The sequence below is a fragment of the Kogia breviceps genome, chromosome 4 (assembly GCF_026419965.1).
Source record: "Kogia breviceps isolate mKogBre1 chromosome 4, mKogBre1 haplotype 1, whole genome shotgun sequence".
NCBI classification, from domain to species: domain Eukaryota; kingdom Metazoa; phylum Chordata; class Mammalia; order Artiodactyla; family Physeteridae; genus Kogia; species Kogia breviceps.
In genome coordinates, this window is record NC_081313.1 from 158,140,336 (window position 1) to 158,159,288 (window position 18,953).

Genomic DNA, 18,953 nt, shown 5'->3' on the forward strand with positions numbered 1-18,953 from the left:
CCTGATAAATGAAATGAATTGCTTAAAATACTGGACTGTTATTTCTCAGAGCTAAAGTTGAAAATTACAGAGTCATCTTTTTTTCATTTTCACCTCTTAACAAAGTGTTTCCTTTTATACAGGCAACATTTTTTTCCTTGGGTTTTTTTTTTGGTGAGTGACTGTATTTCCTTGAAAATATCTGTGTTGAGTTGTCACCAAACTGTAATACATATGTTTTATTGGTTGAAATATATGCCTCAGAGACCAATAACCTAAAATCACATTGAGCTTGAAATGGAATCTATTAAATGAACTTTTGCTGTACCATATTATGTTCTTCTCATCCTTAAAACTGAAGAAACTTATATAGGTTGTCAGATTTCTTTTCCCAGGGAGTAATTTGGATAATTAACTTATGATTTAATGCCAGAAAGCAATCATTTATAAAACATACTCTTGAGTCCTTAAACAGTTAATAAAGCTCACTACAGTACACTATATACTTCCCAAGAGTAGCCTAAGTACCTGGAGCATCTGATGAGCTGTATAAGACTATTTAAGCTCGAACCATATCCATATGCTAACATATTTTTATTATAATATGAAATGGCTTGGTATCATTCAGGAAAGTGTGTCCATTCTTAAAGAATTCATTAAGCATCATCTGACCTCTCCATAAAATCTGTCTCCCAAGGTGGCATATTTAGACTCCGTTTTTCCACTGAAAGATATTCACTGTGAAATTTCATGTGTAAGCAGTAAATTAACAGGACTACACAGTGGACCAATTTTAGAAATAGCTAATCAAAGCCTATAAATTTCCCATTTGGGTGTGAGTTTGTGGTGGTGAGATCTAATAAGGGCTGTTGATAGACATTCACTGTCCCAATTTCCTGCTTCATCAGAGCGTGTAACTGAAGTGAAGACTGACATCTTTGTCACCAGTTTCGGACCCGTTTCAGACCATGATATGGTAAGTGACTGCATTTTTGGTTTTCCTGGGGTATTTTCTAAATTTAACTTTTGAAAGAAAAAAATATAGATTAGGTATTTAGGAAGCAGCTTGCAATGCCTTGGCTATATCTTTGTGTCTCTCTGTGTGCATAATATGTAACATGTAATACATATGATATTTATGTAATAGAAAACACCCATTTACTTTCCAGACCAGGCCTATTTATGGTTATCAACCACTGCAGTCTTTTTGTTCTATCCCTGAAATTATTCCTTTGCCTTGGTTTATGTTCTGTGAGACAAGTACTGTGAATTACCTTATATTTTTAGTTAGGAGGACATACTGATTGAAGAATGCTAGGTTTCTGGATAGCCAGCGCTATTATAAAACAGCCATAAACACTGCAATTGCTGAATTATTTTTGGTTAAAAAGGAGAAATGTGTTAAAAGCTGAGTGAATACTGGACCAGAATTAGACAGAGAATGAAATAACACCTGTGGGAAAGGTTCAGCTTCATTGCAAAAGGCAATCGTTAAATTATTACCAAGAGTGAGAATAAAATGAATACATACCTGTTCTCTCTTTTCCCAACCCAAATGAACTAACATGAATTTCTCTTCTATCTGATGGGAGTTGGTAAATCCGTAGAGCTCTGCAGATATTGTATAATATTTCTGAACTCATAACAGTCAAGCTCCTGTATAAGCAAAAAATCATAGAGGCCATGAAGATACATCTTTATGGATATTTTGAAGATATATTAATTAAATACTATTTTTGAAATGCCTTTTTGTTGATACCACCTTAACATTAAAGTCTTCTGATTTCATAGTAGCTCAGATGATTCAGAATAAAAGTTACAGAAAATATCAATTTAGACCAGCATTTCCCAAAGTGTGGAAATTCACAGGGCACCCAGCTTGGCAGGGTTAAAGCTCTGACAAGTCCTGAGGTAAGGTAAACTGTTTAACTGCATTTAATCTAGTGTGTTCCAATCATATTTGTCCAAAACCCGTTTTTTCAAGTGATACTTGCTGACATTCTGTTAGTCATACATTGGGAAATGCTGGCTTAGGATAATTAGATACTTTATACCTAAAAGAGGTTATGAAATGCACCAACTGTACAAATTAGAGTCAGTGGAGCATATGAGAGATAGCAGAGTGCTAAGTAAGAATACAGATCTCTGAACCAGAATGCCTGGGTTTATAATCCCAGCTTCTCCATTGATAAGAGTGTATCCTTGGGGAAGTTGCTTAATATGTCTCTGCCTCAATTTCTTCATGTGTAAAATGGGAGTAATAATAATAATACTTCATGGGGTTATCACAAGTATTAAACAAATTAATACGTGAAAAGCACTTAAAAATCATTGGCATATCATGAGCACTCAACAAATGTCAGCCATTATGACTATGTAAGAAATAGAAATATAAAAGTTAGCCATAATTGTGGATTTATTCCTCTGGCAATTCATTTTGTCATTGTGGTCATTCTGTAGACCACTTTATTGAAATACTGTGTGATACAATTATTTTTGCTGAATTGATTGAGGTCTGAGGAGCTATTGTGACTCTCCCATATTGGAACTCAGTCTTCCCACCACCCTATTCTCTCATGCTACTTTTCTAATCAAGAACATTTAATAGATCCTAGTCAAGTTTAAGGTCAAACTTAAACTCCTCTGCCTGTATCCCATACAATCCATACACAATTTACCACTAGACCTCACTTGTTCCCAATATTTACTATTTAGTCATTTACGTTAGTACTACTTTCTGTGAGGCATAACACCGGGGGTTAGCAGGACTGGCTCTAGGATTCAGGCTGGCTGAATTCAAATTCATCCCTAACAGCAGCATGACCTTGGGCAAATCAGTTACGGTTGTAAGGCTCAAAGTTGCTAGCTAAAGTGGGTATATTATTATAATTACCTATACTTGTAAGACTGTTAGGAATTTTAAATGAGATATGTAAATAATGGTCTATTGATGGTGCTCAGTAAGTAGTAGCTATTATTATTTTGCCTCTGAACCCTTTATCACGCCATGCACTCTTTGTGGAAATTTCCTGTATTCTCCACCCATCTAATACACCCATTTTGTATTTCCACAAAAGCCCTAATCAGGACGCAAATGCTTGATGAAAACTTTTTAAAAAAATTAATCCAATAACAAGTTAAGTTTTCCTTTCTGCATTATAATCACATTTATTGACTGTAAAGTACAATTTAGCTTTTGCACACTGCTTTGTAAAGTAATTTATTTTACATAAATATCTTATTTTCCTAAAGTGATGCCAAAAAACATAAAGGCACTCTTGTTTTGCATCCCTCACAGTAACAGTGCATTGCTGTTTTACAGTAAGTGTTGAATTTCTACTTATTTGGTGAAAGGCTTAGGAGTCTATATTATCTTTTAAAAATTAAGGTCTTCTGAAACTCAGTAAATAACACCCCCCTTCTTACCTGAATACTGAACCTTTTGAGAAATAAGGCTGCAGTGTAAGGGATATGGAAAATGAGAATATCATCTTTATTACTAATAATGATGGTATTGCAAAAGGTGGCTTATATCTGCAGACAAGTGAGTTTCCAGAGAGTAAACACCAGTCAGATTAACCCACACCGTCAGCAGGCAGAGTTGGCTTCCCTCTGCGAGGGTGTAGACTGTCCATGTAAAACTTCTAGCATAGAGGAACACAGCTGCATTTGTGAGTCTAATGGACAGCCAGCATCCAAAATGCAGAAGACAAGAGGAAGAGGCTGAGATAGGCAAGATTGATTTCTCCTTCCAAATTCTCCTGTCGAATTAAATTATTCCTCCTCTCTTCCCTCCCCAAATAGAAGAGTGTGAGATAAAGGAGAACTTTCAGAAGTATTACACTGGTGAAGCTCTCTTCTCATACATGGAAACACTAAGAGAGGGGATGAAGCATTACAAAGAGCACATACTGATAATGATATTACTCCTAATAATAATATAAGTAACTTTTCTCTCTCTATCTCTGGCACCTAGCATGATGTCTCAGAAAGAGTAGATGCTCAATAGAAGTTGTTAGGGACACTGCCCAAATAAAGCCATATGCAATCAAAAAGTTTTCTCTTAAAAATATTTGGCAATACCTTTGAGTTATTGGTTCAGATTAAGTATGATCTTAGGAACCAATGATGTCTTTTATCTTAGACAAGAGATGCATTCTAGGATTTTGGATACACCATTAACCCTAAGATGATCATGAATCACTTTTAATTTATGGCCTTTGATCAAATATCAGGTAGGAAGAAGGGAACAGAGTCTAAAGCAGTGATACCGTTTTGCCTAAAACTCTTGAACAAGACAATATTTGAATTGTTCTATCAAGGGATCAAATTAGCCATAGGTCTGCAACTGGTTTCCTAAGTGACAAGCAGAAACTGTACCTTACCACTTTGAGATTCATCATTTAAACTACATTACTGGGGAATTATCCATAAAAAGAGCAGTAGGATTTAGAGGCTATCAAAATTAAAAGGCAGAACGACAAAGCTATTTTTCAAGACACGAAATGTAGTTTTTAAATGGAGCGTTAATAAAATATCTAACTAATAATAATAACCATAACAACATTCAACACTATTGAATGCTTACAATATGTTAGGCACTGTGCTAAGGGTTTCATAGATCATATTTCTTCTAATCCTCCTGCCTATATTTTAGCTAAGTGTTATTATTACCCACATTTTCCAGAGAAAAGTGACCCAGCTAGGTAGCAACTTGACCTCTGCCTCTCCGTCCTTAGAGACTCCACAGCTCCCAAGGCATTTGACTTCATCTGGAATAGAAAACAAAATTAGGGCAACTCCTTAACTTTATTTTAAAAACCATTAATTGGCAATCTAACCTCACATTCCCAGGGCACTAGGTTCTGACAGAAATATCCAGGCAGCACAATCATACAGCCCTGTTTTCCATAGCGCTTAAAATGTATTCAAGCAAAGCACACACAGATGGTAATAAACGGTGCAAGCGGGAACGCTACAGTACAATATTTATTTAGGAATATAACGGATGTTTTGTGCCAGTCTTCAGAAAAAGGCTCGTATTCTCTAGGGTCCTACTCTATTGAACAGGGTAACTTGGAGAGAATTTTCACTCAAGTGGTGTGGGCTAGAACACTGAACCCTGAACAAAGTGTTCACCAGAGCTTCTTATTTGTTCAGGCACTTTTCTGTGGAGTCTTTTGTTTTGCCTTCTTTTTTTATTTTGCTTAGTTATGACCACTTTCTCACTTTCTTCAGGTATTCTGTCCTACCACCCTTCCAAAGAAATATCACTTTTTCCATTCCCAGCTACCTAGAAATCTAATATAAATTTGTGTTGATTAAAAAAAGAGAGAGACAATAACTTTTAATGTTTACTGAGAACTTCTGTGTTCTAGACTAGGGGTCCCCAACCCCCAGGCCACGGACCACTACACAGTCCCTGTGTAACAGTCATAGGATAACGCCTCAACTCTGTAGCCTTTCTATAGCCTCACTAACTGAAAGTCCTCTCGGATTTGACGTCTTCCCAGACATGTCTCCTGTTCTTCCTATGTGACGGCGTTCCTCAGCCTCGGCACTGTTGACATCCGGTGCTGGATGAGTCTTCCTTGTGGGGACTGTCCTGTGCCTTGTCGGATGTTTAGTCTCTACCTCTGGCCTCTACCCTCTAGATCGGGGTCCCCAACCCCCGGGCCACGGACCACTACCAGTCTGCGGCCTGTTAGGAGCCGAGCCGCACAGCAGGAGGGGAGCGGAGGGCGAGGGAGCGAAGCTTCATCTGCCGTTCCCCATGGCTCACTTTGCCGCCTGAACCATCGCTCGCATTACCTCCTGAACCATCCCCCTCTGCGCACCGCCCCGGTCCATGGAAAAATTGCCTTCCACGAAACTGACCCCTGGTGCCACAAAGGTTGGGGATCGCTGCTCTAGACATTCTTGTAAGCTGTTCACTTGTGTTGACACTTCTCACAACAGGAAAGTGAAATAAGTATTTCCATGATCCCCACTTTATAAACTGGCAACTAGGGCATCAGAGAAAATAAGAAAATGACCTAAGGCCATTCATCTGGCAGACGGACGATTCAGTTCTAGTTAGCAGACTTAGAATTGACATTTGTAACCATTATGCTCTGGCTCTACCCTCTCCTTCTTGTTCCAACTTCCTAAAGAAGGGGCTCTGGCCCATCTTGGCCTAATGAATTTCGACCATGGGGAGAGGTCACACTATACAAGTAGCTGCTGGGAGCTTCATGCTGCTACCATGGCAATATTGCAGGGGCCATTCTCAGAATATGGGAGACCAAATACTTACAACTCTTTTTTAGGCAAGAGGCGATCATGATCAACTGCTTTATATCAGTTTTCATTTCCACTTCTAACAGAGGAAATCATGGAATTGAAAGCTAATCTAGTTAATTATGCCCCTTGTACTTTTGTGTGTGTGGGGGGGGTACACATGCATGCTTGTGTAACTAGGTATTTGAAAAGAGAGTATCTTAAATGAATTTGGGGATTTCATTGTCCACCATTATCACAGGTAAATAAAGCTAGCTGTAAATATGATAAACTTGTAAACCTTAGGACCTTGGCAAGTTTGGACATACTTTTTTGGAATCTTTGCCTTTGGGATATATCTTGTCAAACACTCGATGATAAATATATTTAAGTTTATTTGATATGTAACATTTATTTTATATTCAAAAGTCTCCTTGGAGCAAGCAACAAGTGAACAAATGTTTCAGATTCATGGGAATATGGTCAGTTTAGACCTCCTTGGAACCTTGGTTTACGAGAGACTGTTACCTCCACTGCTGACCAGGCTAAAGTTGTTCAGTTGGATAAACTATAGAGCGCTAACTCCTGAGTAATAGAAATAGCATCATTATCACAGCCCTATCTCAGAAGCTTGTCTATTGTCCAGAGAAGAGAACATGCACAGCCCAGAGTAAACCCATCCACTCTGCTTCCCTAGCAAGCACTGCTACTCTGGATCTTTTCCTGATATAATCCACAGGCACTCTCCTCATTTCTCTCCTCAAGGAAAATACTATTCTAAACCCAGTTTACTCCTCCACAAGTTTTTCCTATAGCTTCCAAGTCCAAACAGTTTCTCCCTCTGTCGAATTTAACACATGCTTAATAAATGTTTCTAAGTAAATTCCTATGCCAGGTACCCCAGTACCTCTCATCTGACACTTCCAGACAGAAAAAACAAACAAAGTAACTTCTCTTGCCTGCAAAGATAGACTGGTGTCCTGTTACACTTTTTTGTTCCTATCTCAATTGCATTTACCACTATGCCTGGTACATTATAGACTAACCAATAATAATTCTTAGTTACCTGATCAGTAAGGGCTCAGCAATGTCAAATGTGTGCTTTGAAAATCTTCATTCAGTCTTTACCCAAACTTGCATTAACCCTAGGAAAGAGACAGGTAGTAAAATTCATGCACAAAAAGCCTGAACACAGACACAGTTGTGCATGTGCTAAAGACGATATGTATAAAAGATTTTAAAAAACAGCTTTCTGATGCATCAGCGTTTAGGGGGTTAAGAAAATGGAGCATGATGTTTTCAAGTTAGTCTTCCTTCCAGTCTGGAGCATTCTAAGATTAATGGAGAATGTGGTAATCTTTATTTCAAACCATTGACTTCCAATTTTAGTGTCAGTGTAGCAAGTCCTGCAAGGAAGATGGATATTATTACCCCTTTCAATTTTAGGAGCTGGTAAATCACATTGCTTGTTTTCAGATTAGCAGATGTTTGTCTCTGGGTATTGCCATGAGGAATGCTGTGCTTATTCAAATAAATAGATTCCCTGGCTGTGAATGATGATGAGCTTCACACATTTCTCCTGTGTCTCATACACACACATATATATACTCACAAGCACACACTCACACATACCCGCATATTCTGCTTTCTTTTCTTTTTTTCTTGGAAAGTATGCAAATTACCAGTGAAACAATTTCTTATTTTCATAATCTTCTTCACTGTGTAGAACTGAAAATCTATATATATTATTTGTGGAAAAAAATGTTCACTTAGCCAAAAAGAAGATGGGATTATCACATTCACATTAGCACCATGGATGTCTTGGGACTGGGTGTGGGGTTTTCAGAGACTGTGAGAGGGCCCCCCAAATGCTTTATTTTTATAACTAGAATTGCCTAACTTAAACATTTTCCTGTATGTAATAATCTGTAACATGAGTTTTGTTTTCACTTGCAATATATTCTATCTCTTCAAGTACTGATGTGGTGCAGGTGGTGGTGGGAATAGGGTGCTAGTTTCCTTTCACATGTCTGAGGAGATACTCAGCAGACGTTTTCTCACCAAAAAGTAATTCAGGCATTTAGATATTTTTCAAGTGATTATGTCAACCAATGATTCACCTGAAACCAATATGTACAAGCCACCACAAGTTTACCTCTAAGAACACCATCTAGGTCATATTTTGCTTCTAAAGTTGAAAAAATTATGCATCGTCTGTGTAAGCCATTTGCATTGCAAAATACAGCACAGTGAACTCTTTGTCATTTTCCAAAATTACCTAGGAATATACAATAGATGTATTCTTCCGTCAAAGCTGGAAGGATGAAAGGTTAAAATTTAAAGGACCCATGACAGTACTCCGGTTAAATAACCTAATGGCAAGTAAAATCTGGACTCCGGATACCTTTTTCCACAATGGAAAGAAATCAGTGGCACACAACATGACCATGCCCAACAAGCTCCTACGGATCACGGAGGATGGGACCTTGTTGTACACCATGAGGTAAGGATGACTGTGCTTCCGTTCGTGAATTTTTCTAGACCTTCTCTGCCATGTGTAGGCAATCAACAAGCTGATGGCCCATTGTAGAGCATCTGGTATCCTGTTTTCCCTGTTTTTCAACTTTAATAATTACTCTACTATGAAAACTAAACTGACTAAAATATTATGCAAGTATTAAAGTGTTAAGTAAAATGAATAGACAAAATGAAAAAAAATGTTTACAATGTGTAAGTAATGCAATATATATATCTCCAATATGTTCTAATTCAATAGAGGAACTCCTCCCTACTATTAACCTCGTGGATTCCTGCATTCCAGTAAGGTCTAGATTAAATTTCTAGAAGCTATCTCATGGTATATATCTGAAAATGTTTCTATTTAAAAAGGAGAAAAAAACAGAAAATAGAAAAAGTTCAAAAATTTTAAACATAAATTCATGTGGAAGTATACATTTTGAAGAAGTATATTAATTCACAATGATGTTAATTAGACTGAGAATATAAATATTCTTAATTTTGCTTAAATTGAAGACTACATATATATTTTTGCTCCATAAACACTTCCCCCATTTTGAGATTACTGTAAGCCAAGAATCTGGATACCAATCATTCATTTATGGATGAATGAAAGAAACATGAATTGAATAAAGGTTTGAATATTTTTAGAAAAAAAGTTGTTTAAAAACATCCCTAATTTATGAGAAATTAAGAATTATCCAGGACTTGCGACTTCCCTGGTGGTCCAGTGGTAGAGAATCCACCTTCCAATGCGGGGGACATGGGTTTGATCCCTGGTCAGAGAACTAACATCCCACATGCTGCGGGGCCACTAAACCAGTGCACCACAACTACTGAGCTTGCGCACCTGAGCTAGAGACCCTGTGTGTCGCAAACTACAAAGCCCGCATGCCGCAACTAGAGAGAAGCCCATGAACCGCAGCGAAAGATCCCACATGCCGCAACGAAGATGCTGTGTACCACAACTAAGACTTGACACAGCCAAAATATAAAATAAATAAATAAATTAAATAAATATTTTTTAAAAAATTATCTAGGACTCATTCTGAAGAGAAACAGTTTTTTCATATCCAGATGACTTGTTGGAATGTTTTGTAGATCTGGCCAGCACCTGGTAATTTAGACCATCTAATTATTCCTTTGGTATGAAAAGGTAATGAACCCCTAGACTTGGTGGATAGTGTTTCGAGTGGGAGTACAGTGATATTTTGACTTTGGAGAAAGCTGCCAGAATTCCTAGCTTTTTATACCCAAATGAAAGAAAAACTGCTTTAAGAGCCACTTTAGATAGATGTTGGACTCAACTAGTTAAAGTGTAATAGGACTGAAAGAATGAAAAATCCAGAAAAGAGAGAAAGTAGAGGATCAGTGGACAGATGTGTTGAGAACTTTCCAGATCATCTAAGCAGGATCTATTGATATTTGAAATTTGAAATATTCTCCCCTTGTAAAATATCCTACACTTGTTTTTGAGCCTAAATCTAGTATCATTTCCTGCCAGCTGGTAATTATCTAAGGAGGGATTTGTGTATACTGAAAAGTTTATCAGTTAATAGTTCCTGATATATGTAATATTCTTCATCAGTAACTAACCTATATGTCCCTTCTCCTAAATTTCTCATCACCTTTGCTAATGTGTTACCACTTCCCTGAATAGTTTGACTTAAGTATATGAGTTTAATCATTAATTTACATATTTCATATTTACTTTAATTAATATTGTAATCATTTCATGATTTTACTTGTTATAAAGCCATCTTGCCACATTAGAGTAACTTAATAATATGGGTAAATATATTTTCTGAAAATTATGTGAGGAATTTGGGTGTAAATTTTCCATAGTTCCACCAAATGAGATCAAATATATTTCAGTGAATTCCTTTCTTGACTACCGTTTTCAGAACATAAATAGAATTCACATTCACATTTAGTCACATAGGGACTAAAAAGAAGCTCAGCAGAGTCCTGGCTTCAATTAGGCAGTAGGTTTGTAGGTAAAACTAAATGGTTGGAATATAGTGAAATAACTTATAAAGGAGACTTTAAGTGAATGTCAGCTTCACAGAACCTGAGGACAGTTCCTCCCTCACCTATTCCTTTGTTATCTTATGCGTTTGGCGCTATATTAGGGAAGGAGGTGGGGAGAGATGCACTTAGGAATGGAGAAATTTGCATCTCTTCCTTGTTATCCATGTCTTCTCAACCAAGGATGAATTAGTATTATTGCAAGTATATATTTGCTTACATCCCATTTTATTCTCAAAGGATTTGCTCTGGTAGGTGGATTAGTTGATGATGCCTATTTTGGAAAACTTTGGCAATGCTTGCCCATCACACAAAATCAGGTGTCACCTATTTTCTCAAAACAGACAAAAAAAATTGATAGAATCCAGTCATTGTTGTAAATAATTCTTTTTATTTTATTTTTAAAAATTTATTCATTTATTTTTGGCTGCGTTGGGTCTTCATTGCTGCGCACAGGCTTTCTCTAGTCGCGGTGAGCGGGGGCTACTCTTCATTGTGGTGCGCGGGCTTTTCATTGTGGTGGCTTGTCTTTGTTGCGGAGCATGGGCTCTAGGTGCGTGGGCTTCAGTAGTTGTGGTTCATGGGCTCCATAGTTGTGGCTCGTGGGCTCTAGAGTGCAGGCTCAGTAGTTGTGGTGCACGGGCTTAGTTGCTCCGCAGCATGTGGGATCCTCCTGGACCAGGGGTCGAACCCATGTTCCCTGCATTGGCAGGTGGATTCTTAACCACTGAGCCACCAGGGAAGCCCAATAATTCTTTTTCGATCGTTTGATTATTAACAGCTCGGTATAGCATTGCCTTTTGTGTTTGTCTCTCCTGCTTTCTTAATACATTTGCTATAGTTAATAGCATCCCACTTGTATTTATCAGAAAGTATCTAATCTATAGGACTTTTGTTTGTATCCCATATTTCCCTTAATCGATAAGGCTGACAGTGAGAGCTGAATGTCCAATGCATTTGGAGGATTTCCCTATGGATGCCCATGCCTGCCCACTAAAATTTGGGAGCTGTGAGTAAATTTATTTTATTTTTATTTTTATGAGAGGCATGTCTTTAAGCAAGAAACCTCCAGTTAGTTATGAATGTTCAAGAGACAGATAAAGAACATCAAGAAAATTTAAACAGTGATTTACTGCAAGTGTTTTCTAAAAGTAATAATCTTTGACTTCACTTTTTAATATTTTTTCAGGAAGGGGTTATTCCCTATCTGTTGAACTAGAAAGAATGGATTTAACTATTTAGTGGAAAAATTCTATTTTTGCTCAAGTAGTATTCATAAAACACCAAATGGAGTATGGATGCTTATACCTCATAGATAATATCTTCTTTCCAATAAATGGAGATCACTGTGTTTATTTTATATCATTACTGACATTTGTTTGTTCTTAAGAATAATCTGACTTGTTTATCAAATGGAAATATTGGTAGGTGGCAAAGGACAATAATTAGGTTCTCTTAATAATGAAGCCTACACCCAAAGATGATGCTAGAAAAGAATTTACTCTAATTATAGTCTTAAAACAGTTCCAGATATGTTTGGATATCTCATGAAGTTCATGTATATATTAATGCTTTTGAAGCTATCTTAGATAAATCACCTTTATGATAACTTTCAGGGTTTCTGCTACTTGAAAATATGCAGGCATACACCTTAGAGGAGCCCAGAGGACAGTGGTCAGCAGAATTAGGTTCTCTTGTCTTCCTCTACTTTTCTGCTTTTGATTAGTGTGCATGCATAAAGTGAGGAGGAATAATGTATTCCTGGTTTCCTGCAGGGGAGTTACATATAAGGACTGAGTCAACCTCTGGATTAACCTAACCAGCTTTCTGTTCTCACTAGACAGGCAATCTGAGCAACTATTTTGGTGAAGGTATGATTCACAGAAGAAAAATAGTGGTAGTGTAGGAAGACAGCAAGCAAAGAAAATAGCAAAGGGCCTTCGGGTTCCTAGCAGCACTAGTCATGGAAAGACAACTTTCTCTATTTATAAATCTCATTCTATACTAAAACCCAAGGGTAAACTACTTCAAAAACTGTCAGCTAAACAGGCCTTTGATGATAACTCCCTCCTCTCCATTTTTTTCCCCAATTTAGTGTATGTTCTATACCATGAACTATTATTTTTTTTCTGATTACCGGTTCCATTTTTAACAATAATATTATGTGTTACTTGTATGCCAGGCAGTGTACCAAATATTTGTATATGCATCAGCTCATCTAATCCACAAAATAATCTTATAGTTAGGGATATCATACATCATAGTTTGCCTGAAACAGTACTGATTCCTACCTAAAATCCTGGTATAACTAATAGTGCCTCCTTTTGGCTTCAAAAATATCTTGTTTTAGACAATTAATTTTATGTTTAGTATATTAGTTAGTTCACTCACTTTTAAGCAGTGAGTATAGATTGAAAAAGAGGTGTTTATATTTTTATACAAGATATATGAAGGTAAGTGACTGTTGGTTAACTGCTGGTTAGTTCAGCATCTTAACAAGGATGCTGTCTTAAGACATCCTTAGAAATTCTTCCTGATGACAAAATGGTTGTTGCAACTCCAGCCATTGCCTCTGCTTTCAAGATGAAGAGGAATAGTGGGAAAAGAAGAAAAGAGTAGTGCCTGTGTCAAAAAAGTAAAATCTTTCCCTAAAGTCCTAACAGGTATCTTCTCACATCTTATTAATTAAAGCTGTGTCACGTGACCAATGCTAACTGCAAACAAGGCTGGGGAAAAATATTTTTAACTAGGCACATTGTCATCCTGAAGAAAATGGACAGTGAGGAGAAAACAAATAATGTCTCATATAAGAAAACTGAAATTTAAAGAAAAACAACTAAGCTGTTTTCCACCTCAGAGCCTTTGCACATGCTCTTTTCTCTGCCTGGGTTACTCTCCTCTTGGTTCTTAGCATAGCTGGGTTTATTTTTTAAATATAGGATTTTTATTTATTTATTTTTTTGGCCATGCCTCGCAGCTTGTGGAATCTTAGTTCCCCAACCAGGGATTGAACCCTGGCCCTCGTCCTAACCACTGGACCGCCAGGGAATTCCCTGTGGCTGGTTTTATTTATCCTCTACATCTCAGCATAAATATTGGTTCCTAGGGCCTTCCTTGAAGCCCTTATCAAAACTTGTAGGTGCTCCCATCAGTTTTCTTGATCACAATACACATTTATTTTATACGATTTATCACAGAAATAATTATTAGTTTTGTTAATGTTATTATTGTCTGGAGACTGCAAACTCCATGACAGCAGAATCTATTTTGTTCTACATTTCCTAGCACAGAGCCTAATACAATGTAGGCACTCAATATTTATTGAATGGATAAAGATGATAATAATCAGGTTTTAAATGCCCCTTCAGTGTTTAAGCCTCAGAAATGATGGCTTCAGAAAAGAGGGTTTAAGGACCGTGGGGAATGAAACCTCAACATCAAAGACTTAATATTGGAGAATAGGCTCAGAAGGCACATGCTCAGTGGAAGGGAACACCATGGCTACTGGCATGTCTGCCAGTAGCATGGGAAGATGCAGCAGTGGTCCATTTATTGTCTAGTAATTTCTCAAACGTGGCCTAACTAGCATATTTCAGAGATAAAGAAACTGAGGTAAAAGTGAGATAAAAATGCTTTGACCCAACTTTTAAAGCAAACACCTTGCCAAAGTATCAGAGAGAATAAGGAAAACATAAGCAAGATGATTTTGCAATAATTTAGTAAAGCACTAAGTAATAAATGTTTATGAGGTACGGAAGCAACTTCATCCATATGTTGATAAGAACCAAGCCTGGGAAAGCAGATGTTTTCCTTACCACTCGCCATTAGATTCTGATTGTCAGTGCCACATTATACTTCCTGCTTGCTAGGGCTAACACCCTCTGTATAAGGCCAGATAACTCAAACACAGTATATATACATAAGGCAGCTGACACCTTTTAACTGCTTTCTGAGGAATTTACAAAATAAGGCTTTGATTCTAGAAGAAGAGATTCAGATTATATTCTGACAATAAGATCTCGGCAAGTGCTAGATGTAGTCAGGATATAATAAATGATCATTTCCTGACTGATTATATCAAGCAGTGTCTTATAAACAAGGAGAAAGGGATAAATAGAAATTCAAAAGAATTCTGAACAATAAATAATTTTAGAAATTATTTAGTGTACCTTCCTCATACAAATGGAAAAATGAAGGCCCATAAAACCGAAGTGACAGTGTCAATTAGCAGATGCTCTTCTGATACTGTCTATGCTGTCTTTAAAAAATTTTTTTTCTTAAGTAATCTACTGATTTATTTGAAATCTGAGCTTAACGTTTTTCACTACATAGCTGAAGACTCTTTCTAACCTTCTTTTCTTTATGCTAAATAGTGTCAAATCAAAAAAGTTTTCATAGGACCTACTTTCCAGATATTGAAACAAAGAAATAATAAGATATATCACCTATTGTGGAGCTTTAGGTTGAGCATTTAGGTGTATCTGTCTTCTATATTTAAAATAGCAAATTTCATCATGTGAATTTATTCTTCATTTTGGAAGATTTCTATTGAGAGATATAAACAATGAGTAATCTCTACCTATAAAACAATAGCATATTTATAGTAGGTTTCATACACAATGGAGTTTCTAAAAATTGCAAGAAACGAGACACTGAATTATATGAAAAAGAGAAGTCGATGGTAACACATTTTTCTTTCCCTCTGCAAGTAAATTAGCAGCCCATTGGCAACACATGACAAGGTATAAAAAGATAGGGTCCAGCCACTGTTGCTAATGACAGTGTGATAAAGTAGCAAGAACTCTAATTTGTTATGAAATGACACAAGGTCTAGAATTGTTTTCATCAATAGTTACATGACTACCAGTTATCTTTGCTTGGCTTTTGAGCATATATTAGAGAGTCTTTGCCTAGAAAATTCTTAGTAACAGTAGTGGAGTAGAATGAATGGCATTCTATGCTCTTATCTTTGTTTTCCCACTAAGTAACTATGTACTCTTAAACAAGTCATTTAATGTACCTGTGCCCCAGCTTGCCATTTGTAAAATGAAACAAACTATGTGACTCTAAAAGTTCTTCCACGTTAACATTCAGTGATTACAGGTCACCATAAACCCAGTATGTCCTATTTGGTAAGACCCTTCCACTTGACAAGAGTTTATCATGACCAGAAAAACATTTTACTGAATGTAGGTACCTACAAATTTCAAGTGATATGGTTCTTTTCAAATGTGTGCTCTGGCCTCTCCAAAGGGATTTTTTTTTTTAATAAATAAAGTTTTAGACCCTCCTAACAAATGCAATCATGCCACTATATACAATTCTGAAATGCTTAAATTTTTTTGTTTTTTATTTAAGTCAATGAGATGTGTTAAGTCAATGGGAGAAATCCTTTCACAATGTATATGTATAATAAATCCTCACATTGTACACTTTAAATATCTTACAGTTTTATTTGTTAATTATACTTCAATAAAGCTGAAAATAAATTAATAAATAAAAGACTATTGAAGTTAAAAAAATTTCAGTGAGGACCACCACAATTAATAAAATAAAAAAGGCAATGACGATAAACTCTAAAATTATCCACTGCCACTCTTACATGTTTCTGAAAGAAGCTATAACCACTAAATTAATTCCTAGTAAAGTCTCTCAAACTTCTGAAAAAATTTGTTTAAAAAGCTATCTGATTGTAAGTTGGTTCAGGAATGATGCTGGAGCAGACAGGATACCCACATAAAATCTGGGGAATACTAACTACATTTTTCTGCATCAATCACCTAGAAACAAGTGGTCACTCTAAAGAGAATGTGGTTCAGAGAATGAGGGGCACGGGCTCACATCTGGTTTTAGGCAGCCTCATGTTTGTGTGAAAAGGCCACCATTATTTTACATCTCAAAGTATTGTAGCTTGGACAAATACAGATTTGGACAAAGTACCCAAGCCAGGTTACCATGGGATGAGGGTTGTGTTGAGCAGGGACTCATTATGACTTTTGAGCCACGGGCATGTTTGCCTTTGAGGGCTGTTCCTCCAAACATATATATTAAAAATGTATTTTAATTTTTATTTTCTCTTTTAAATTTTTATATTTTATGATGATGTTAATAAAAAGTTGGATTATATTCATTTTTTCTTCTGATTTTAAAAGAAAGCGAAACATGTCTGTGCCTCCTAAAAGCATTGTAGGCCCTAGGTATGGAGCCTACTGTCCCTAATGGAGAAGTTGGCCAAGGGGTAAAGCTTTCACCATAAGGCTAACTTTTGCTATCATATCTCCCACTCAGAAGCTCTGGAAATGGTTTTTGCTAATGCAATATCCCTTCAATGTTTATGTCTCTATATCTAAACAGAGGAGAATAGGTACCACCATTACAACCTAAATGACATGGGTGTTCTATGACTAGAAGTCAGAAAAGCTATGGAATTCCTTCTCTTTCTCCTTCTCTGTCTCTCTCACTCTGTACATCTCCTCTTCTAACCTTCCTGAATTCAAGATAAGGATTATGACCTAACCTCTCCTACAGGAGGATGACTAGATTAAAGTGTTACATGACAAATAAGAATGATTGAGAAGTGGAAAGAGCTATATGGTACTCCTCCTCCTCCTCTTCCTCATTGTCATGATAGTAAATATCTATGAGAAGGATAATTAATTAAAAAGAAAGTAAAATCACACTCTTTAAAAATGGAGGTATCACCTCACACCAGTCAGCATGGCCATCATCAAAAAAACTACAAACAATAAATGCTGGAGAGGGTGTGGAGAAAAGGGAACCCTCTTGCACTGTTGGTGGGAATGTAGATTGATATAGCCACTATGAAGAACAGTATGGAGGTTCCTTAAAAAAACTAAAAATAGAACTACCATATGACCCAGCAATCCCACTACTGGGCATATACCCTGAGTAAACCACAATTCAAAAAGAGTCATGTATCACAGTGTTCTTTGCAACACTATTTACAGTAGCCAGGACATGGAAGCAACCTAAGTGTCCATCGACAGATGAATGAATAAAGAAGATGTGGCACATATATACAATGGAATATTACTCAGCCATAAAAAGAAACGAAATTGAGTTATTTGTAGTGAGGTAGATGGACCTAGAGTCTGTCATACAGAGTGAAGTAAGTCAGAAAGAGAAAAATAAATACCGTATGCTAACACATATATATGGAACAAAAAAAAAAATGGTTCTGAAGGACCTAGGGGCAGGACAGGAATAAAGACGCAGATGTAGCAAATGGACTTGAGGACACAGGGAGGGGGAAGGGGAAGGCGGGACGAAGTGAGAGAGTGGCATGGACATATATACACTACCAAACGTAAAATAGATAGCTAGGGGGAAGCAGCCACATAGCACAGGGAGATCAGCTCGGTGCTTTGTGACCACCTAGAGGGGTGGGATAGGGAGGGTGGGAGGGAGGGAGATGCAAGAGGGAAGAGATATGGGGATATATGTATAACTGTTTCACTTTGTTATAAAGCAGAAACTAACACACCATTGTAAAGCAATTATATTCCAATAAAGATGTCAAAAAAAAAAAAAAAAGAAGGATGCTTAGTAAAATTTCCAGTGTTATCACATTTATCATGACCTTCCTGTGGCCTGATATAATCTGGACCCAGGCTACTGCCTGTAACCTCATTTCAACTCTTCATTCTGGCTACATTGGTCTTGTTCTTCGTTAAATATGTCAAGCTTTTACCTGCCCTGGAGGAAGAAACTTGTTAGTTCATCTATCCAGGGTACCCTTCGCCAAGACATGGCTCCCTCTCACATTTCTGTCATGTATTTGTATAAATGTCATTTCCTCAGTGAACTTCTTTGAGTTCCTTACCTAGAATAGGCCCCATCCCCTTCATTCTCTATCCTCATATCTGTTGTATACAGCTTTACTGCATTTAACACTACTTGAATTATGTATTGATTAGCTTCTCTGCTTTTGTCCCCACTACTGCAATGCATGTTCCACAAGATCAGGTGTTTGTTATGTTCACTGCTGTATCCTCAGAAAGGTACTTAGTCCTGTGTAGATGCTTAAATAACATTTGTTATGAGTGAACTGAAAACTGAATGAATCAGGAAAATGTGTCTCAGTTTTCCTAAACTAAGGGATATGGGCTCTCCTTTCCTAGACTGACCTCTGGAACCATGTGTTAGAAAAT

The 18,953-nt window shown here is 37.0% G+C and overlaps 1 protein-coding gene across 6 annotated transcripts in view; it reads left to right on the top strand.

Annotated features, from left to right (window-relative positions):
• Positions 1-18,953, top strand: part of GABRA1 (gamma-aminobutyric acid type A receptor subunit alpha1) — a 61,072-nt gene that overhangs the window by 18,513 nt on the left and 23,606 nt on the right. For all 6 annotated transcript variants that reach the window (XM_067032268.1, XM_059059808.2, XM_067032269.1 and 3 more), the window contains 3 exons: positions 888-955; positions 8,520-8,740; positions 11,709-11,791. In XM_067032268.1, coding sequence (XP_066888369.1) covers positions 953-955; positions 8,520-8,740; positions 11,709-11,791 — 307 coding nt within the window. In that variant the 5' untranslated portion in view covers positions 888-952. The remainder of the gene's footprint in view (positions 1-887; positions 956-8,519; positions 8,741-11,708; positions 11,792-18,953) is intronic.